The 24,109-nt window shown below is 38.3% G+C and overlaps 1 protein-coding gene across 1 annotated transcript; it reads left to right on the top strand.

Annotated features, from left to right (window-relative positions):
- Window positions 1-451: 451 nt before the first annotated feature.
- Window positions 452-23,349, top strand: LOC135715180 (uncharacterized; the record flags this gene model as incomplete). The annotated part of the gene is made up of 3 exons (XM_065238580.1): window positions 452-536; window positions 22,395-22,469; window positions 22,544-23,349. Coding segments are annotated over exons 1-3 (966 nt in total), but the record flags the coding sequence as incomplete, so codon positions are not given.
- Window positions 23,350-24,109: the final 760 nt, after the last annotated feature.

Genomic DNA, 24,109 nt, shown 5'->3' on the forward strand with positions numbered 1-24,109 from the left:
GGGATCGATCATTACCGTTCTGCCGATCAACGCGTACTTACTCGTCTGCGCATCGGTCATACTAGGCTTACGCATGAGTTTCAGCTGAAGAAAACATCTCCGCCAGCATGTGAACGCTGTGGAACCGTTGTTGACGTTCGTCACATTGTTCTGCACTGCAGGAAATTTGAAGCGGCCTGGACGAAATACGGAATCAATTCCACAAGCTTTTATACGGCGTTACGCAACGACGAGGATACTGAGAAGCGGTTGCTACAGATCCTGCATGACACCAACGTTTATCGGAAACTTTGAAGGGCGACGATAGAAAGGAAAGGAAAGTGCAGGACGTAGCAAGAAAACGGAGAGGATGAAGACAGTGAAGACACGGATGCAGATAAAGGAAATCGAAGAAGATGCAGCGGAAGAAAGTTACCGATGAATGTTGGAAGTCAGTGAGTTAATGAAGACGATGCTGAATGGAAATACAGAAGATGACCTAGAGGAAATTGAAGATGATGGAGTGAAAAAGGATGAAGATGAAGCAGAAGAAGAAAGTGCGACAGCAGGCGTGAATGAGTATGAAGATGCAGAAGGATGAAGATAAAGATTAATCGGGCAATCAAAGGATGAAACATGTTTTACCGTGACAGCGGGCCCAGCACAGCAAAGTAAATTATTTTAGCCTGGGACATGCTGCCTACTGTCAAACGCTGCTGTTGGTATAGGCATTGTCACTGGCCTGAATGAAACAAAAGATCAAGTGAAGCAGAAATCCGAGAAGACGATAAATGCTGCTGCTATGAGCAGAAGAAGACGGAACATAATGAATGTACAAGAAGCAGGAAATGAGAAGATAATAGAGGAGAAACAGAAGAAGCCGAAGATGGAAAACGTTGAAGATATACGGAAAAGAAGATGAGAAAGTGAAGACAAAATTACCAAAAGTGTGAAAGAGTAGAAATAGAAATAAGTGCAGCAGAAGTACAATGAAGAACGAAATCACAAGGAGCAATGAAGAACAAAATGACTAGAAGCAGAAAACGAGGAGACGAAAGCTAAAAGAAAATCTTCCACACTAACACTAACACAAACATCATACAAAATACAGTTGTAAAACTAACACTGATGGTGACACGAATGCATCTTTCGGATGATTAAACCCAACCCAGACAATGCACGTATATTCAAAGTTGTTTTTGTGATATACAAACATATAGGAAATTTACGTATTCTCGTCAATCTAAGCAGCGTCCGCACTTCTATTACCATTTTTTTCAGTGTCACATGATGTGATATGACGTGTCTGTTTCTTTACATTCATCTTCTGCTTGCTTCTGTATCCATTCCAATCGACAGAATTCTTCAAAACTGTTTGAAAGCGTTTTTACAATGCTCCAAACTTCTCAGGTGAGTGTGACTATTGTCGGTAGCCTCTTTTTCTTCGGCAACCTTCCCATTAGAACTGCGTGTTAACCAGCTGTTTCTATCATCGGCAACTCGAAATCAGCCCTATTTTGTAGTACGTATGCTTCATTTGAAGAAAAATCTGACATAACAGGATTGCTCGGTCGTACAAATATAATCATATTGCAGCTGAAAGACTAAATAATCGTTTGGTAACATTCAGGGAAGTGTATTGATGGGAAAACATAGTGAAAATAACATTTAAATTGTAATTGCCGAAAACAGTCAAGGGGTGCCGAAGCCAGCATTTCCTTATACAAACAAAAAAAGTGTATATAAGTGTGTTTAATTTCATTTTAAACTAGTTGATTTGACACAATATACGATACAATTTGTCATACTCATTCAATCTGGAAAGTTATACGATAAATCCGATGTATTTTAAAATGCAAAACGATGAAAAAATGATTCATCGCATGTAAGCCGAAAAATTGCATTCTATACGATTTAACACAATAATAATGCGATGTATCTCACTATTATATGCGATGTTCACTTAAACTGTAGCAATTTACGATACTGCATGAAAGTTGTTATACGATATCTGTCAGTCACATTTCGACCATTCTAATGTTAAAATAATATGGATTTTTCCCTAAAATCAATAATTCTTTTACATACTCATATGCACAACTGCACAAACATTGCTGTTTTTTAGGCAAAGCTCATTGAACGGTAGCATTGAACATCCTTTTCTTTTCTCCTCCGGAGGCAATAAATCCTCGAGACCATATGTCGGTTCAAAGCGTGCAAATTTGGTAGCCAAAAATCAGAGTTCACCTTTCCCGCAGATTCCATTTCCAAAACCCACATCGCAGCAGATCGGAGCATCAGGCTTAAAATACATACACACACACATAAACACACTCTATCCCTGTGCCTGCCCTGGGGGTGGGTTGCATGGCTCAATTTCATCTTATTAGACCACGCTAATGAATTGGCCTGTTATGTGGACCGCTTTTTTACTGCCCGACTGCCAGTTTGCTACCGGGATCCATCGAGACTCCATCAGACTGACTGACAGATCCCATAACGACAAACACATCATAAGACGATGAAGCTTAACAATACCTTCGGGGGTCCCAAAATGATAAAATGGCAATAATAACCAATAATCACTCCTTTAACCGTTGCCATCCGTCGCCTTCATCGTCACCGTCGTCGCCGACCGTCATGTGCAGCCGGTATCATCCCAACCGACCGTCATTCGACGACTATGAAGCTTCTGATCATGATGAAATAGCCCACAAATAATTTTCTAATTATTTCGAACATCGCCACGGCGATCACAACATGCGCAGACAGAGCCGTATTTGGCCAGCACCACCACCACCGCCGCTGGGGGTTGTATTCCTGTGAGTTTTCCACATTATCCAACGAAACAAACGCCCGCCATTTACGAATGATTTAGTTTCGAAATCCGACTGCCATCTGTCAAATGATGACCACATTCAAAAGCGCGCAAGGCTATTCCTCCGAAATTTGCGAACGGAGATATCCAACTCACCTCGGCATTGACATATGCGAGTTTGGCTGAAGTGCGAGTGAGTGTTTGGCGTGGAGTTCTCTAGGCGATAAATTAATAAGTTTAATTGAATGATTGCTCGTTTGTTCGCGACGCCGGAAGATGCTGCAGGAAGCGGCATAATATTGCTGTATGCAGTTTTGGGAATCATCAGGAGTCGGTAGCCGCCAGTGATGCGGACGTCACATGGTGGGCGAGTGTTGATAGTTTTCAATTTCCTATCATCAGCGTCAGGTTCGTTTGGAAATGTTTTGACTTTCATTATAGACGAAGAACTCTTCTGAAGTGGTGAATAATTTTGCAAACCACTATGGACCGAGCCTACAGTTGTCCAGTCTCTGCCATCGCTAGACCGTGTTGTGTTGTGTCGTGTGCCCTTGATGTCACGTGGCTCTTATTTTCCTTTGCTCTCAGAACTGACGGCACCTTAATAAGTGGAGCGTACCACTAATAATATTGCTAAGTGGCTTGTTTCCCCTTTCCGTCAACCACTAAATGCGTGCCAACGAGGAGCACGTGTGTCAACTCGATTCTTCGTACCGGAGCGAGTGAGTTGATTGGAAGTGCAAAACAGTGTTCAAAGGGAGAGGTTCCCGGCGGTCAAGCAGTGTGTGTCCTCAGTGTATTGTATTGCTCGTTGGACTGAAATGCGAAGTTTTGACTGGCAGCACTTTTTATTTTGCTTCGAAGGTGTAACTTCGCATCGCAGCTCACTCGCGACTAGCGTTGTCAACAGTTTTCCAAAATTAACTGGACAAATGCTATACATTTAGAAATACCTCATCTTACACGTGACAGAATCCATATTTGACATAAAAGATGAGACGTAATGACGTAAACAAACATGTCATGTAAAATTAAGTGCTCCGACACTGAAAAGTTTGAAGGTACGTTTGATTGAGCTGAATTTATGACTAAATTTTATTTCAAAATTTACGCTCGAATATATCAGTCTCAGAGCACCTAAATTAACATTAATTTTTCTTAGTGTACTAAAAAAGTGGATAAAGCTAGATCCTTATATATATATGAATTTTCAGACATTCATTATGCTCAAGAAAATCTTCTGTCATTACCAGCACATCTCTATCGTTTTAAGTGAAAAAACAGTAGTTTTCAACTACAAATACAAATACACGAGTTGTATTAAAATCAAATTCCTGACTTAAAACTACTCCACTTAGTAATTCATTTGAAAATCAATCATTGTATGATGATCGTAATTAACGTAATTATTCGATGTTTAGTTTAACCAACCTATATGGTAAAACTTACCTGTCGTTGGAAAAATGTTTAAATGGTTTTTTTTTTTTTTTTTTTTTTTTTTTTTTTTTTTTTTTTTTATAATTGCTTTATTTGTACAGGCTCAATTGAATCAACTTTACAGAGCCGAGTTATCCTTTCTGTTATACGTTATTACTGTCTTATATTTAAAGTTAAAGGAACTGGACCGAGTACTCGCGGTTGTCTCGAGGTTAGTGGAGATTTACAATTTTTTGGAGGTCGGAGACGAGCCAGCCAACGGCTGAAAGTCTCCTTAATAAAGATAAAAAAAAAAAAAAAAGAAAAAAAAAAAATTTTTTTTTGAAGGAAAAAGGGAAGAAGGAGGTTTGAAATGTGGTTTACGATACAAATATTTAATTAATCCTAAAACATGAAATTGTCTTGAAAACAGACATTGAAAAAAAACCCACACGTACAAAATACAAACTAAACACAAGGTTAATCAAACTTACAATCTAACGTTAATATTCTTAAAGTAAACATATATGAGTTTCATAAACTCCAGATCGCGTCTAGCCAAAATATCCCGAACTGGAACATTAGGTTGTCTACCTCGAGCCCGAAGGATGTTTAAAATTGTATAGACTGAATAATTCACTTTCATCAATGCACAGTGGTCCAGAATGCAGATTTAGCTGGAAGGATAAGTTTTGAGCCTGATATTGAAATTTTAGGCAAAAAATGTATTCTACAAAGTTGTTCCTTATAGTTAGGCCCTTATTTTTTATGAAAATGAATTCTATGGTGGTTTTTATTATCTCTTATAATAAAAAAGATAAACCAATTATAGTAAAAACAATGAATAGATTTTAATTGATTTTAAATGAGTTTAAAAAATAAAATACCTCTAATTTTTTTAATATTCTTGTGACTAACGCACGGCTTTTCAAATGAAGTAAAGAAAACTTTTTTTTGTTTGCCCCAACCAGAGATATTAACATTTGAAAAGTGCATATTTTAAGAAGAAACTGTTAATTAATAAAAAATAATCAGCGAAAGATATCGACAAGCTTAGTGTAGCAAAAATTTGCGCCTTTAAAAGATCTAAAAGTTATTTGGAAACATCTTTGCTTAGAAATTTGAAATAAGCAAACTAGAGCAAAACAACTGTTTTTTTAGAGGCAGCCTATCTCAATTCAAGATAGAGCTATTTTCGGTCAATCTTAGAGACATTAATAAGTTTTTTTTAACAAAATTGCTTAAAATTAAGCCAGCTATAATTTTGCTCAAGCATGTATACCTAAATTTCATCAAACAAAAAAGTAAGATTTTTGATTTCAATGATAATAAGAACCACCCTAGAACTCATTGTTATAAAAATGAGGGCCAAACTATAAGCAGCAAATTTGTAGAAGAGACTTTTAGTCCAAAGTTTCAATTTCAGACTCAAAACATATCCTTCCAGCTAAATCTGCATTCTGGACCACTGTGCAACGGTGCAAAATTCTACAAAGTTCAAATGGTTATGTGTCTTACAAGATAATAAGGAATTGATTTGGTATTGAAAAATGTGTGATAGCTAGTTAGCTAATTAAAATTAGTTTACCAAAGAATTATAGTTTTAATGTGATAAACACAATATTGCGCTTACAAATGTCAACTCCAATATAAAAGATAAGAGACACGGATGCATTCTGTTCTGTCAATCATACTTCAACATATTTTAATAACAATGTTGAAAAAAGAATTGATAAAGTCTGGACGAATTAAAAAAACTGGAAGATTTCAAAGTTTGGTTGTTTGGCTAGATGACTCTAAAAAACTGGAAGAACCCAGTTTAAACTGGAATGGAATGCTGCTAGCGACTATTGTAGTGATATTTCGTTTTTCTTTTGTTAATTCACGTCCTGATCATTAGGATGGACTTGGTCATTTGAACAACTTCATCCAAGACAGCAACATCCCATATGGCAGTGGTGCTCATGCCCATTTTTGCTGTAGCTGTTGTTCGATGGTCTTATTTTAAGTTGAATTTTGTGAATTTCTCAAACATTTCGGCCATACATTCGAAATTCAAAAAGACATTCAAGCTGAAGTTGTTGTATAATAGAGATCACACTTTGGTCATCACTGCTATACGAGCAGACTTTCACAAAATAACGCATACAGCAGTGGTCTTCAACCGGGGAATAATTCGATCATCCTAGAGTGGGAAAAGGTGCAAGAGAAAATAAGACATATTACTTTATGTTTCCAATAAGATAGAAAACCGAGATATTCAATAAAATTGAAAACATCCAGAAAGATCGGAGAGTAAAAAGGCGGTTCAAATAATTTCAAGAAAATTGCAGAAGCCATAAAAAAGTTTCGAGAGTTTCAGGGATCAATTCGTACCTAAGCGAATCAGCCGCAAACCTGTTAAACCTGCCTGGTCGAATTCAGAGCTTAAGCGATTGAAAAAAAATTAAAAGTGCTGCTCTTCGTAGGCACAGCAAATACTGAACCGATTCCACGAAACAAACACGGATTACAAGCGACTTTACAGGCAACTGTACCATGCACAGCAAGACCAGCTTTAGCGTCGTCTGAAATTAAATCCTAAGAACTTTTGGCACCATGTGAATGCCCAAAGAAAGGGAAGCGGACTACCCTCAAGTATGACGTACGGCTTAGTGGAAGTGGACTCCATCGTGGGTGTTGCCGACTTGTTTCGCACACAATTCTGCAGTGTTTTCAACGATGAACGACTCAGTACTCAGGATGTAACTACTGCGTCTAGTAACGACCTTCTCCAGCCAACCATTTTCTATCACCAGCGAAATGGTTAGTTCATCCGGGAAGCAGCTAAAAACTACAACGGGTTCCAGTCCAGATGGCGTACCGTTGTTAGTCCTCAAACGCTGCCTGACTGATCTCGCGACACCTCTAGCCAATGTTTCCAATCTCTTCTTGATGTCTGGGGTTTTCCCAGCTTGCTGGAAAGAGTCTTTCGTGTTCCCAATCCACAAAAGGCTGCAAAAGGATTGTTTCAAACTACCGTGGAATAGCTTCGTTAAATGCTACCTCCAAAATTGGTTCAAAGTTTTGCACACTGTATCTCGACGGATCAGCATGGCTTCATGCCTAAGCGTTCCAGGGCGACCAATTTAGTTATGTTCACTTCGTTCATCATTCATGAAGTAGAACGTGGCCATCAAGTAGATGCCATACGACAGCATAGGTGTTCACGATGGCCTGCTTACTTGGCTCTACTCCTACCCAGGGATGGAAAATCATTTACATTCATTTCGTGCATTCATTTACATTCATTTGCCTCTAACTTTTTTCATCAACAGAATACCGTTAAATGATGTATAAAGCTTTTGTAGCTTTTGATATTAACTTGAACATTTGTTAATAACTAAAATCTGAATCTCTTATGCATGATGAAATAGAGCTGACAGAACATGTTATTGTTTTTCAGTGAATGCAATTTACATTCACTGAAAAACAATGGTAGGTTCTTATCGCTCTGATTCATCATGCATAAGAGATACAGATTTGAGTTGTTTACAAAAGATGTAGCTAATATGAAAGCCTACAAAAGCTTCAAACACTATGTTACGGAATTCTGTTGATGAAAAAAGTTAGAGGCAAATGAATGTAAATGAATGCACGAAATGAATGCAAATGATTGTCCATGCCTGCTCCTACCTGACTGGTCGAAACATGTCTGTCAAGATTGGAGACTATGTTTCTTCATCCTTCCCCGTGAAATTCGGCGTTCCCCAAGGTAGCCATCTTGGGCCATTTCTGTTTCTGTTGTACATGAATGACGTCAATACCATCCTGAAATGCCTTAAACTATCGTATCCTGACGACTTGAAACTCTACTTCGTGATAAAAGAACCTATTGTTGCCATTTTCTTGCAGCAACAATTGGAAGTCTTCGCTGAGTGGTGTCGTATTAATCGCATGTCACTGAATGTCTCGAAATGCTCTGTAATTTCCTTTGGTCGCAAGCGTTCGCTTCTTCACCACCGGAGATGAACTAGTCATGTGTATGTATGTATGTATGTAAGTAGCCACCATCCTAGCTTGGGTCTTGCCCTGCATGCGGCTCCACTCAACAGCAAGATCAAATTCCGTCATCATTCTGAATTCAACATACTGCTGTATGAAGGGCCAAAAAGGGTTGGACGGGCCCGTAAGCAGAGGCACTTACGCGAAACCCGCGGGAATAAGAGAATCTCCTTCCAACAATATGATCCAATAAAATGAATAACGAAATTCGCAATGCATGTTAAGCTTTCCACGGGATGATTTGTTTAAGAAGAGCGCGTCAAATTCATTGCAACTGTTGGAGTGAAATGTAACTATCTAAAATGACAGTACACATTCCCTCCTAGACTCCGGTTGGCACTCCACTCCATTGTCCAGTTACAACTTCAATGATGCCCTGATGCTCCCTCCCGTCCCAGTATTTATTGTAATTTACATTATGAATTTATATATAATCATGTAATATATAATGTATATAAAATATGTAATAAAATAAAAAATATAATAAAAAATAAAGATGTTTTACAAAATACAAATAACCTAGATTATTGGGTCCTATACACACACTTTTTGTTTTATGTGCCATGAAATGACATAATGCACAATTGTATGTTTTGAAAATATAATACTGAAGTATTGAATCAATAGACCGAAAATCGAGGTTATTTGGACATGAGATATTATATTTAAAAGGATACTACCAAACCGACCATCAAACGCACTGCCCACAAAAGCAGACACGTCCTCTCGAAAATGCAATCGAGAAATGTACAAGAACAATCCTCAACTGGAACGTACTCACCAAATCAATATATCCGGGAGCGCATTCCCGATGTCGTCAGACGGCAAAAAAAAGGGAACTCGGTGAGAAAATTTGTGATACGAAATTTTCACTGAAAACCGCGAATTTCACCATCCAACTGCGAAACACGTTCAGAAGCACTTTTGGTACACTTTCGATATCAATTTCTTTCGAAAAAAACTTAATTATTTTTTTTTTTTTGGAAAAATAGTTGCAAGTGAACCAACATCAACACCGATCGTGCCAAGCACTTTCACGCACCTTTCAGCGCGTACATAAACTGAAAACATTATCACTCGCGATGCCACAAATATCTGGTACGAGAGAAAAAAAAAATCAAAAAACGCAGAAAGCGCCAAATCTTCTGATGCTTGCAAACATGATGAATCACGTTTTCTTTCTCGATTCTAAAACTTCCCAAAGAGCGAGAAAACCACCAATCACACACGTATAACCGTCCGGGAGGCAGAGTGCCAGCGCTAAGCCCGCAAATGCAACCGAAACTATGAAAGCGAACGCACGCACAAAACAGAGAACAAACACAACCGTATCCAAATGGGTTCCGTGCGCGACTGACCACCGGAGATGAACTAGTCATAGGCTAAAAATCTACTTAATAAAGAATTTAAGAAAAAATCTTCACCATGACTACACCCTGACGGGCATAACTTTGAAACGTAAATCGACTATCAAGGATCGTTGAATACTGATCGACTCCACGCTCAGCTTCAAGGATCATGTTGCATACGTAGTATCCAAAGCTTTATCAAAACTCGGGTTCATATAACAAGTGGTGTAGTGGTAAGCGTGACTGCTTTCTCACCCCAATGGGTCTGGGTTCAATTCCAGTCGAGGTCGGTGGGATTTTTTCTGAGGCATAAAAATCTCTGGTCACGTCTTCCTTCGGAAGGGAAGTAAAGCCGTTGGTCCCGGCCCATGTGTGTTGATGAATGGGTGCGATATCCTACGCAGGTGTGGAAACTGCTTTCCTGCACATTCGATTGCTGTCAATGGATAGTAATCGATGTTCGTCGGTGATTGGCACTAGATTGCGGAACAGAGACCGACGTTAAATAAAGGAAAGAAGAAGAAGAATTATGTTGAGAAACTGCTATACAACCAAAAACAGTCATACAAAGGTTATATAAAGTGATATAGAACATGTGTGTTGCTTGGGTATACTGCCTATAAGCATTATACGGTTCGTTTTTTTTTTTTTCTTTGATTTGTTTTCTGTCGATCTTGTTTTCCGTGCTGAGCACCAATGCTACCGACGCCAGGGAGGCAGCTCCCACACCTGGACCCTACCTATCGACTCATCAACTCATGAACCGGGGACCAACGGCTTTACTTCCCTTCCGAAGGAAGGCATGATCAGAGATGTTATGTATACTGTTCGTTGGTGCGACCTATTTTGGAGTATTCGACGGTCGTATGGGCTTGGCACTGATGAAGTCTGCAAGTAGTAGACGAAATACGGGTATCTATCAAAAGATAAGCAATTATCACGGAATTTAAAGGAAATAAACCAATTTTGATTGGCTCTTCAAAAATTTAGGTAAGTTGATACAAAAACAACAACGAAGTTCTATAAACTAAAAAATATATACGAGATCTTTTAGCAATCATTGATATCTTCAAGAAATTCATGAGAACTTCTAAGAAATTAAGATATTTTTAGATAGTGGCATGATGTAGAGCAAAGTTTTTAATATTTTTTGATCTAGTTCGTTTATTTTTAAGACTCAATCGCGTTAGCTTTACGGAGCCGATAATTCTTTGTTTTTTGTTTGTAACAAAATTCACTTAATTCCATGTCTAGATACTCGTGACTTACCCGATGTTAGAGGGGTACATTGTCGAGGGATAGGAAGAAATGGGGAGGAGTTTACCGTGATATTTTTTTTTTCAGAAATTCTTTACATAACTCAACAACTTTGTCTCAGGTGGCATTTCGAGCAAAAGTCACGTTTTCATGCTTCAATTTATTATATTATATTATATTATGACGATCCAACATAGACGATTCTTTGCAAAAATGACAAACAAAAATGCATAGTTTTATGCAAATCGAAGAAATTCGAGTAAATTTTTATTAATTGTTGTTGTTATTTGGTGTAAAACTAGGCTTCTCAGAACTTCTTGAAAACTCCCGCAGTTTTCTTGAATATAATTGAACTGCCTAGAAGTTCTTTGATCCATCCTGAAGCTTCCGCAATTGACCTGATGTTCTTGGAACTTCCGTATTGTTCTTGAATTTTCTCTTATGTTCCCTAATTTGTCATGTATTTTTCGGAACTTCTCTTGCATTGCAACAATTTTCCTGATACTCATGGAACTTCCTTGCAGACCTTGCAATTTTAAAGAAATTATTGGAACATTCATGGAATTCTCAGAATATTCCATAATTATTCGGAATTTCTTGCAAGTTCCTGTAAACCGACCTCTGATCTTCCTTGAAACACTCGAAACATCCCTGAAAATAATGAAACTGCTTAAAATTTCTGCTTTTTCTTCTTTTTTCGCTGAAGATCCCGATGCTTTGCTGAAGTTTTCGAAAATTCTCTGAGTTCCGTAGAATGTTTGTAAAGTTCCTAAATTTCCTTAAAGTCAATTGACCTTCCCTGAGATTCTCTAATATTCCCTGGTGTTCTCGAAGCTACTCTGAAGTTCTCGCAAGCTCTTGGTACTGCCCTGAAATTAATCGAACTGTCCTAAAAATCTTAAATCTTCCCTGAACATCTCTGGACTTCTGTGAAGATCCCAAAACAGGTCTAAAATTATCAGCAATCCTCTGGACACCCCTGAATTTCCTGCAACTTATTACAGTTTCCTAATATTTTGCTGACGTTTATGATGCCCTTCTTATATATTTTTTAGGTCATTCGTAACTTGTCCGGGGATCGGTGAAGGGTTAAAAGAGATAGCAAACCATGCTTTCTCTTTCTTCTCTTTCTAAGAAGACAATGTACAATGGAATCATTTTTGTGTCGAGTCAACTCTCAGCATGATTTACGCGCGTTGTGAATAGTCTCGCAATGTCAAAAGAGCTTGTAAAATTAATATCAAGCACGAAATTTTGTTCCGTGTGATATTGAGAGCGGAAAAATATCATTTGATTGATGATTTTGCCTTTATTGGATACAGTTAAATGTACCCTCTTTGCTGCGTTTTGCATCACTTTTTCAATATTAACCTTGAGTTTGTCAAAGTTCAGTTGAAAGTTCAGTATAAAGATACCACAAATCTAACTGTCTAATGATGTCCACTTGATGGAATCCAAAATTTTCTCACCTTTAATTTGGCGTTAAAATAATTGATATAGCTTTATTACAGCCGGATATATTTGTATTTTAGAAAACAAACAGTTTTTAAGTGAAATATCGTGTTTTAACTGTATCTAGAAAACTATCTTCTGTGATTTGCTTTGAATACATTACATAAGGGACACGAGATATATTTTATTCAACGCTATCAAGTTTTCAATTTTTTTTTTATTTAATATTTTATTTGTCGTCAATCAGTGTATACCATTTTATAAAAATTGCTTCAAATCATCTTCCTCAATTCACGAGCGACAATATTTCATCAGCGCTCTCTCCATACGTTGCGGGAGAAAGTTTAACTAAAATCAGCGAATGAGTTGTAGTAGCCTTTTGCATTTTGAAAAGTGTATGTACCTGAACCTGAACTGCCCTATGCGGCATAACAGTCCCATTAGCATTTATGGCGGAAATGAGCTATACATTGGGATCCATTGTCGAGTACCATCACTTTACAATGTACACGACAAGTTTCCTACTTTGTTCAGAAAATTTTGCGAAAAATACCAAAACCCATTGTCCATAAGAGCCCATGAAGAAAAAAATCAGCAATGGGACAACTACGGTGAAAAAGGCAGATAAAGTAATAATTCTGCATAAATTAAATACTTTGATTAGCTCATAACAAGTTCTTGAAGGTGTGCCGTTTTCAGATGTCTTAATAAAGCTGATGGAGTCACTATAAATCCATTTTCCAATGTTTTAGGAAAACAAAGGTCTATTAGTTGCACTACAAATTGGAATTTATTGTAGAAACAATGAATCGTGGAAACAATTTTGCTGCAATAAAAACGTAACTAAAAACAGTTGTATTTGTGCGAACCACTTCGTAGATGAAGATTTTGATAATATCCAAAACCATTCGCAAAGGTACGTATCTGAATTCTACTATTACGTTGCTCAAGCTATATAATATCATGTTTGGGACTATCAGCATTCTCAAACTGTTTGCTGTATGAAATCTTAAAAGGGAATTTTCTGGTATCAGATAACACAATTGGTGACAATTCTCGTGACACATGGACTGTCACCCCAATGGAAATCACCGAAAAAAATAGTGACTGGAATTGTGTATCTTTATCGAAGACATTTAATGATTTTTGATAGTTCTTTTCACAGATGAACTATATTAAGATCCTGAGAACGTTGTTGGAGACGCCGTTCTGTCTGTTGAGGAAAAAACGTTAACCTTCCCAACGAAAAAAACGAAAACTCAATTGCGATATTTGGATATGCTAATTGGATGTCAACTAGTAGAAATGAATAGAAGAGTAATGATGATAAGAAAAAGGTGGCAAAACTTAACAGTGTGTTGCTAAGTAAATAAATAAGAAATAAAACGAACACATATAAACAAAATTCCGGTGGTTTAGTGGTAATTGTGACTGCTTTCTCACCCCAATGGGTCTGGGTTCAATCCCAGCAGAGGTCGGTGGGATTTTTCTGAGGCAGAAAAAAAAAACTGATGAACCAGACTCTGGCTGAAAGTCTCGCTAATAAAAATAACCTAACCTAACCTAACCTTCGGAAGGGAAGTAAAGCCGTTGGTCCCGACCCAAGCTACCTTCCTGCACATTCGATTGCCGTCAATGGATGGCTACTAACTACTAGCTGACGTTACGCGAGGTAACTGGTAATTGAGACATGTCATACAGAAATAAATTCAAGATAACAAGAGCCTATCAGAAAGGTTGAATTCTTCACAAACAACAGTACAATGGGTTTAAAACAAGATGTTTTCACAACAATTCACATATAACATATTTACATAAGGCATTTCTATTATTTTTCATTAACGATGTTGCAAATGCTACTTGGGTAACTCTTTGAGCACCACACTGAAAATTAACTCGACCCGTTTTCAAAATGATATATCTCGGATTCTATTTATCCGTTTTCTATTGTTTTATACCCTTTCAGTAGAGCAATGAAAAATTCGATTATTTAGCACTCTACTGGATAGTTTTATTGGTTTTCAGGGAAAAATATGCATGAACCAATTTAATTTGGTAAAACGACTTGTCTACCGACTCGACAAAAAATTTCAAATTGTAAAATTGAACAAACAATCGTACCAATCACCATGTGACATGACCATTTGAATCCATGTCCTTCAGCTGTCAGCAGCAGTTGATTGTTTATCGATGTGAACCAAGCAATAGCCTGTTTTTCGATACCAACTATTGAAAATTTTCCCTCATATAAATGTGGGCCAGTCTTCTGTAAATGCATGGTTTTACAGAAAATGATCGTTGTTTGCGGATGGAGATTTAGCTGGTATTCCTTTTCTCCTATCCCCAGCTGCCGGTACCTCTCTGAACGTAGGTTTTGATGGTTTTCAAGTAATAACTGTGTGACTGCTGAAAAAAATCAAAGCTTCATTCTAAACGAAGTAGTTGAATATACTCAGCTTTCGGGTCAAAAGTCCACCACAACATAATTTTAAGAAGATAGCGTGATTGAACTATATTCAAACAATTTCAATCCATCGCATAATTACGGCCTATCGATAACCAACACTTCAACAAACCGCAGACCCGGTTAAACTAAATCTACCCAAGACGGTTATTAATCTATCATCTTCATGAGCTTCATACTGTCCGACACCTTAACGTCAGTTAACATGCAAGCATGTAGGGATCGCAAACACGCGCGTCAATTTTCGTCGATCGATCGTGTGGAGCTGCGTCGGAAAAATGTGCCGCATGCAATGAGAGCGGTTACACTTTCCCTTACCATCAACATATAAAATGTCAGTTCTCCACAGCTGAGCATCCCCGGTAAAAGGCAATTCCTCGGTGGTGATTATTATATTACCAGAAGATGACATTGACATCACGTCGGTCGACCGGCAAAGAAAGATTTTCGCTTTCGAAGAAAACACAATTCAAGTACAAGGGCGAAATGGTGCCTCGGGACGAGATCTTGGCGAACCAATACAAACCTCCCCAGCTCGGAAAGCCTTCTCGGAACACCCCTACCTCTGCGCTCTGTATGCAAATATACGCGAGAATTCATAAAAGAATTCAAATAATAAGCCAAATTACATTTAGCCCTGGAGAAACGAATCCGAGCGAGGGCCAAGCGGAACGCAACGAATAACAACCGCTTCCCGTGTGCTGCGGTCGAGGTAAGACTCTGAGCGTTGTCGGTGTCGTCCTCGCTGCTCACGACGGCAGTGACAGCAGCCGAGATTGGTTATTCCCTCCGTCGCGCCGTTCCGTCGACCCTCAAGAAGCAGCAATATATCGACACATCCTGGTAACATTTCTATTCTTTCCCCGTGTCGCCCATCCCGAGCCCCTTTCGATGGGCATTTTATAATTATGCTTCCACCACGAGCTGTGCTCTTGCGGTTGTTGCTTCCAGTTGTTTTTATTTTTTCTGGCATATAATAAAATAAATTGCTTGTTTCTTTCGTACCCTACATACGCGCGCGCCCGGGTCAGAATCCGTTGCAAAGCGCGGACCATCCTCCTATTTATCTGGCTCTGGATGCTTTATCCTTGTTCAATCTCGCATACACCGCGCAGAAGAGAGCGGAGGCGACACCCCGAGGCGATCGCGAATGTGGTAGTGCAGCCACCGACCGTCTTTGCAGTGTCGGTCGTCTTGAATCCACCCACTCTATACTTGGAGAAATTCAAAGAAGATAGACAACCATAGCGGCAATGATGACCGTGCGGCTATGGGAATAATGGTACAATTTAGAGGATCGTGAAGATTTGTTTATATTTTAGATAACATATTTGAATACGTTTTAATAGTCATCAAACTAGGTTTCGAACTCAGTCCTGAGCAAATCACTTCCAGTCACCTCGGATGTAATGCGATTTACTGTCCTTCTCAAAGTGTGCGAGGTCTGCTCAGGAGTCGCCGACGGGTTCTCTGGTGGATATTTTCATAGCATTTCCGAGGTCTGGCTCCACTCCTAACACCGTATCAGCGATCCAATTGTGAGCCCAATCCACAGTGGTCCAGGATGAGAATTTAGCAAGACAAAAGTCCTAGTGTTTAGATTATTTATAAAATTTGGGTGGTCCTTAACTTTTTATTTTTTTTTTTATTTTTGAAAATAGAGACACATGGTTTTGGTCAAAGTTAAAAGAGATATGATTTCAAGCTAAGGTCATTTCTGTTTTTAAGTAATTTTAATTATTTCGGTTTTGTCTTCAGTTATGGTGAGTTCAGAAATTTAAATACCGTCATAGGAATTTTGCTTTTTTTTCCTTGATTTGTTTCCGTCGATATTGTTTTTTGTACTGAGTACCAATGCTATCGACTCCAGGGAGGCAGCTGCCACACCTGGATCCTACATATCGACCCATCAACCTATGAACCGGGGACCAACGGGTTTACTTCCCTTCCAAATGAAAGCGTGATCAGAGATGTTATGCCTCAGAACATCCCGGCGGCGCCGACTGGGATTGAACCCAGGGCTGCTGGGGTGAGAGGCAATCACGCTTACTACTTAACCACCGGCGTCGCTGTATATTTTTCTTTTATTTTCTATGAATTTTTGAAACACAAGTTACTCTAAATTTGGTTGAAAATTGAGATCACACGATCAAAAGTAAGAAGAAAATAAAAATACGTAAAAATTAATTAATTAATTTAGCTTTATTTAGGAGGCTTTCAGCCTTAGGCTGGTTCGCCTCCGACAAAATACGTAAAAACAGAAATGCTTGTATTTTGTTGAACAAGCATTTCTTCTATTTATAAATTGTGTTTTTGAGCTCCAACTTTTTTTTTTTTAATTCCCCTTGAAAATCACATTCATATAACTTTTAGAGCGACCATGTTACAGCCGCTATAAATCGATGGAGACGCATTGTAGTCTAGTCGCATACGAGTATTGAGCGAAAACCCAAAACTTGATAACTTCAAAAAATATCACTCAAAACGAAGGAAAAATATAAAAACACATTGCGGTCTCTATCTAAAAACCATGAAAACCATAAAAAAAATACAATCAATGTTTTTCAATACAAAATATTAATTCATAAATATCATTATATTTTGCATATACTAGGTGGGGGTGAATAGCAACCTCCTTGGGAATGAGTTTTTCTAATGTTTTTTTTTTTTTGTTTATTTAATATAGTCCCTTTTTAGCTCGATGCACTTATTCCAGCAATTTTCCAACTTCATGATCCCGTCCGAAAAGTAATTTTCCGGAAGGTCTGCAAAATACTCCTCCGCGGCGTCGATGATTTCCTCACATGAGCTGAATTTTTTTATTGATGAGCCATCTGTGAAAACTCATTTATATATCCACACAACGCACTTACCGCTTCAACCGACTGACTGCGAATGAGGCGCATAATGCGAGAGCAGCAGCGGCGGCATCGCAATCGCTCCCGTTTGCCACAGTTGATATGGCTGTGCTCAGACAGTGTTGCTGGAAACCACTCAAATATACTGTTCCATACAGTGCAACCATTCTATGCCTCACATCTCACTTCTCCTCACAAGAAAAAAACAAAAAAAAAACAAAAAAAAAGAGAGAAAACAAAAAACTTTAATCACCAAATGTTAAAAAACCGCTCATCCTCTTTCTATGTCGAGAAAAAAAAACAAATCCTCATTTTGAAGAACCTTTCATTGGTCTTGTCAATTCCAATAAAGTCACAATAGTATTAATCATTGCCTTCCTGTACCGACCGTACATAATCATCTAAATAGGACGGTGGTTTCCTATCTCTAGAGAAGCGTTTGTTTAATAAACCATCACATTGATCACCATCTTGATCAGCCACGTTCTCTTCTGATAAATTGCCTTCATCAGTGAACTTCTCCCGGAACTCCTCCATTTATGAACTTTCTTTGTTTGTGATACGTGGCGCTTTACGGATTTTCCCTCATCGTCAGTTAACAAAAGAGATCCATTCCAGAAATAAAATAATAAAAATAAAATAAAACAATCAATTCAAAGTAAAAAATAAACATGAAGAACGCCATGCTCAAACCTTACCGCACTTTACACGTCAATATACTTTGATAAGCTTGCTTTGCTGAAACAGTCGCTCATCGTGTTCAAAGAGAAAAAAAAAATGAAGGTCTTCTCGACCCACCAAAAACAGTCAACGAGCTTTCTGCACTCCATTAGCCAGCTCCGTATTCATCCCGATACACGGCAAGCAACACAAAATGGTGGTCATCCCGACGCACACAGATCAATTAAATTATAATGAGCATGTTTAGCTCCATCCATTATGTTCATGTTCATCCCGATACACGTTAAACAAATCAGAATGCTGGTCATCTGGACCTACCCAAACAAGTAACTTGATGAGCTTTCCTTACTCTATCAGTCAACACCGTGTACATCCCGATACTCGATAAACAATGCAAAATGGTGGTCATCCCGACCCACCCAAATCAATCAAATTACGATGTGCTTCTCTTGCACCATTATTAGGTACTGTATTCGATCCGATACACCTAAATAAATGCAAATTGTGGTCATCCCGACCCACACATATCGATCGAATTATAATGAGCTTCTCTCGTTTCATCATTCAGAACTGTGTTCATCCCGATACACGTCGATAAAATCAAAATGGTGGTCATCCCGACCGACCCACGCACACAATTATATTATCATGAGCTTTCTTAGCTACATCAGCCAGCTTGTTCCGTACTCATCCCAATACACGAACAGCAACGCAAAATGGTGGTCATCCCGACCCACACAAGTATATTAAATTAATTTAGCTTCATATACATTCAAATGTACGGAAATCCATAATAGCAACATCTGATACCCGAAAATACAAATGGCACGGTGATGGCAACCAGACACCAAAAAATAATAATCAAATACCTCAGTCAATCCGGTTTTTAATTTTTTACACACTACCACTATTCTAACAACATTTCTTTCTCTTCACTTCACTTTTACTTTTTCAATCTACGTGCTGAGCGATTGTCCCGAATAATGCATCTTAAAACTGTAATTATTTGCTTCCGCACACGCGGAAGCAAGCCTACAACGGACGCCATTGTGAAAACTCATTTATATGAGACGGGAGAATCACTCAGCAAACACACAACGCACTTACCGCTTCAACCGACTGACTGCGAATGAGGCGCATAATGCGAGAGCAGCAGCGGCGGCATCGCAGTCGCTCCCGTTCGCCACAGTTGATAGTGCTGTGCTCAGACAGTGTTGCTGAAAACAACTCAAATATACTGTTCCATACAGTGCAACCATTCTATTCCTCACACCATCTTTTGAGGTTTGGGAAGAGATAATAGCATAGAGGTAACTCTAAGACCACTGGGTCCCGAAGAAAATCATTATTATTTTTGGCTCACTCAGTACCAGAACAACGGTCCCAAGCAGTCCCAAGCTATTTCACTCACCCCTGCATGTTCTGCATGAATCCACACACCCCTGATGTTATCTGTCAAACTTTCATAGCGAATCAAAACAAACATAGTGTAGTAATAGAATTTCAACTAGAATAGGGTACGTTAATCGTTTGCTTGGGACCAATAGCCAATAGGCTACTAAAGTGGTGAGCCAATTTAAAATCGTTAGTTTCGTATTGATTGTTGATAATAGTCTGAGGGAGCCAAATCGGGCGAATACGGTGGATGTGGAAGCAATAGGAGCCATAAGTCATTGATTTTAGACGTGGTTGCGATGCTCTTGTGCGCTGGCGGATTGTATTGCAAAAACAAAATTATTTTTCGCTTCATGCGAGGCCGTTTTGCAGCGATTTCGTCCTTTAATTGCTCCAATAATGCACAGTAATACTCGATGTTTAAGATTTTTCTTTTTCGAGGTAGCTCACGAAGAGTATGTCATGACAATCCCAGAAAACCGACGCCATAGCCTCTCCGACCCATCGAGCCTCCCTCGGCCGCTTCGGAGCACTTATGCCGGCTTCAGTCCATTGCCGGTGCCGGGCACTCATTCTGTTCTCTGGGGTGTAATAGTGGATCCAGGTTTCATCGACAGTTACCAATCGACGCCAAAAGTCCGCCCAATTCCGCATCAGCAAATCCAAACACTCTGTCAAAGCAAAACTAAAGACAGTATTGCACTGAAATTTGACATGTCTGCCTAAATATGAACGGACTACAAGGCACCATAACTTTTTTTTGCAGTAGCAGCGCATTCTGGCGGTCAAGGAGGTTACTTTTCACCCCACCTAGTATGGGATTTTCAGAAACATTGTAGGATTTGTCCAACTTAGGATGGAGGCGTCCGCTGCTGTGCGTCACCCCGATTAAAAAAAAGCAACATATTGTGCGTGGGGTATTTGACACTAATCCCCAGATTTTCACTAACCGGAAGCCACCATGATCGATTTCCAAATGGTGTCAGCCATGGATTTTTGATTCCTAAACGTCAACTCGATTCCAATAATACCTTTACTTTGGAGCATTTAGCAATATTTTTGAAAACTTTTTTTACGAAGCAGATCCCAAATAACGCATTTTCACGCACTGATTAGATTTACGAACCCCCAGTTTGGTGCGTTTAGTGTGATGGGATATATAATTTCTAAAAATATATTGAATGCTCGCCACACAATAGACAAATGTACGCATTAGTTGTCATATATCAGCAATTCCATAGAAAAAAGTTATAGTGGGTCTCAGAATTTCATGAAAATTGGTATAGTTCTTCCTTATCAAAAAATATTAGACTTGTATTTTTTTATTGCGCCATTAGGGTGACCATTTCCGTGTTAAGGTGGTCCAAAAAATCATTTTTTTTCAAAAATGTCTTTTTTCAAAAATTTATAACTTTTGAACCTCTTGACCGATTTTTACGATTGACCCTTCGAATGAAAGATGTTTTAATGTAGTTTTAAGAAAAATTATGAAACACTCAGAGATATTTGATTTTGTAGGAAAAAAATATGCTACAAATGCTTTTTCTTGATTTTTACTGCGAGGGTCTTCAACAACTTCTGATTTTAGTATTTTTAATTGAAAGATCATTTAATTTTACATAACATATCAAAAAATTAGCGATGTCGGAGAAGCAGTTTTGGAGATAAAATTTTTTTTAAATAAAAAATTATTGTTCCGCAATATATGCACCACACGTGCATGGAAACGATGAAGACGCAAGGTAGTTCACAATGCGTCTCCATCGAGTCACAGCAACTGTGACTAATGAAATCTATGAGTAACTTACAAGCTGGGTGTAACATTCAGTTCAACCTGCGGGCCGTCCATAAACCACGTAGACCAAGTTTTAAACATTGCAGATCCTACCTTTCCCTTCGTATACTCAAATTTTAAAGCGTTTCGTTTCAATACTCCTCCCATAGGGCCTTTTGCATGACAAGTTGCGAAAAAATGCCACACGGCAGCAATGCCAAAATTTTTTTGCAGTTGCATCAGTACCTAAGAGTCCAAGCTGTACCTCATAGGTATATATCACTCGTTCGTAGGCAATGACTTTACATAAGCTCCAGCCCAATAGGCTTCGCGGTGTTAGTGACATTTGGAAATGTTTGGTGGTGTTTGTATTTATTCGCAATATTCATCTATTTACCTGAAACAGCTGTTTGAAGTGACGTCATTGCTTACGAACAGGTGATATACCTATGAGTTACAGCTTAGACTCGTAGGTATATCACTCACTCGTAGGTACGATATAATGCTTCACATAAAACAACGAATGTTATGAAAGAAATGATCAGTTAGAAATCAAAGTTTCCTACTAGAACAGTTGAATTGAAGAATATCTAAAAATGAAACGTAAGTGTTCAATGTGTGATGTTTGGATGTTGAGTTCATGTGCCAGAAAAATGACCAATAAATTGTACGATTATGCAGTGGGAAAAAAGATTAAAATAGATGAGAGTAGCTCCTTCATTTGTCAACGATGCTACCACAAACTATATAAACCCAATGATGCCGTGACCGAAGAAGCGGTTGCAGGACCATCCAGAATCGCTGCTGCAGGTACGTTATTGGAAAATTCATGTGATTCTTCTTTAAATTTCAATTCTTTTCTTCTAACTACTAACTTAAACTCTTCTTTTTTGCAATCATTTTTCAGAGTCCATCGAAGCAACCAGCATTGAATCAATTTCCGTTGCGGGACCGTCCAGAATGATTCCTTTTCCCTGCCAAGGTAAATAATAAAAAATAAATCATTTGTATGTTTTTTTTTTCTAATAATCAATCATTTTTTATATTTATTTTCAGAATCAGTGGAAACAACCAGTTCTGAATCGATCGTTACCACCTACAACGCACCTTTGTCGGACGAAAATGAATTCCTTATACAACTTAAGGATAAATTTAAAGAAACAAGAGACTGCAATGAGCGATACAGGATTTTAACCACACTTCCCAAAAGTTGGTCTACATATAGAATTATGAAGGAGTTCAATGTTTCCCAACATATGGCCAACCAAGCAAAAACACTGCAGCAAGAGAAAGGAATAATGTCGGTGCCTGTAAAGAGGTTAAGCAGAGCTTCATTAGGAGAACCAACGATAATTCTTGTTCGTGGTTTTTACAATAGTGACGATATAAGTCGTGTTTGTCCGGGGAAAAGAGATTATTTAATATCTAAAAATGATGAAGGCGAAATCTACGTACAAAGAAGATTAGTTTTGTGTAACTTGCAGGAGGCGTACTCCATCTTTAAAAATACATATCCTGATATTAAAATAGGATTTTCCATGTTCGCCAGTAACCGTCCGAAACACTGCATTTTGGCAGGGACAAGTGGCACGCATACCGTATGCGTTTGTATATATCATCAGAACGTTAAACTTATTTTTAAAACACTACAAAGCAGACAATCACTCCCAGATGGTGTTGATTCCTATCACGATTTGTTTAAAAAAATAATTTGTCACAATCCAAGTGAACAATGCTGGCTGCAGTGTTGCAAAAATTGTTCAGGAACGCAAATTTTGGCCACAGAACTAATGACTATTCTTAGTAACGGACATGTTGAATCAATACAATTCAAACAATGGCGTCAAGTAGAGAGATGCATTATGGACTTAGTTGAAATGGACACACAGGAATTTATTGATACTTTTTTAGAAAAATTATTCAATTTATTGCCGCATAACTTTATAGCTGAGCAACAGGCAAATTACATGAAACACGTCAAAAGCAATTTGAAAGCTACAGAATGCATCATAATCTGTGATTTTTCGGAGAATTATTCTTTCGTTGTGCAGGATGCAGTTCAAGGCTTTCATTGGGCGAACGCCCAATGTACTATTCACCCTTGAGCTATTTATTTTAAAGACGAAGAATCTAACGATTTGAAATTTACTAGTTTTATTGCAATTGCTGATTTCACTAAACATAATCATGTCGCAGTTCGTTTATTTCTTACGCATTGTCTAGCGTTCATAAAATGTAAATTGCCAAGCTTACAACAGATTTACTTTTTCTCAGATGGATCAGGAAGCCAATATAAAAATAAGATGACCGCTTTTAATTTATGCAACATGCAAAAAGATTTTGGCATTGCTGCCGAGTGGAATTTTTTCGCAACTTGTCATGGAAAGGGCCCTTGTGATGCTTTGGGAGGAGTATTAAAACGAAACGCTGCGAAAGCGAGTTTGCAAGGCCACCATATAACAACGGCCCAAGAACTTTACTCATGGGCTATTTCTAAGCCAGATTCAAAAATACACTATCAGTTATTTCGGAATCCGATTACAATAAAATGGAAAGAAAATTGAAAAACCGTTATATACATGTGAACCAAATTTCGGGGACACAGTCATTCCATAGTTTTAA

The sequence above is a fragment of the Ochlerotatus camptorhynchus genome, unplaced genomic scaffold, assembly GCF_037179485.1.
Source record: "Ochlerotatus camptorhynchus isolate MF236.1 unplaced genomic scaffold, CSIRO-AGI_Acam_v1.1 ptg000005l, whole genome shotgun sequence".
Classification (NCBI taxonomy): Eukaryota; Metazoa; Arthropoda; class Insecta; order Diptera; family Culicidae; genus Ochlerotatus; species Ochlerotatus camptorhynchus.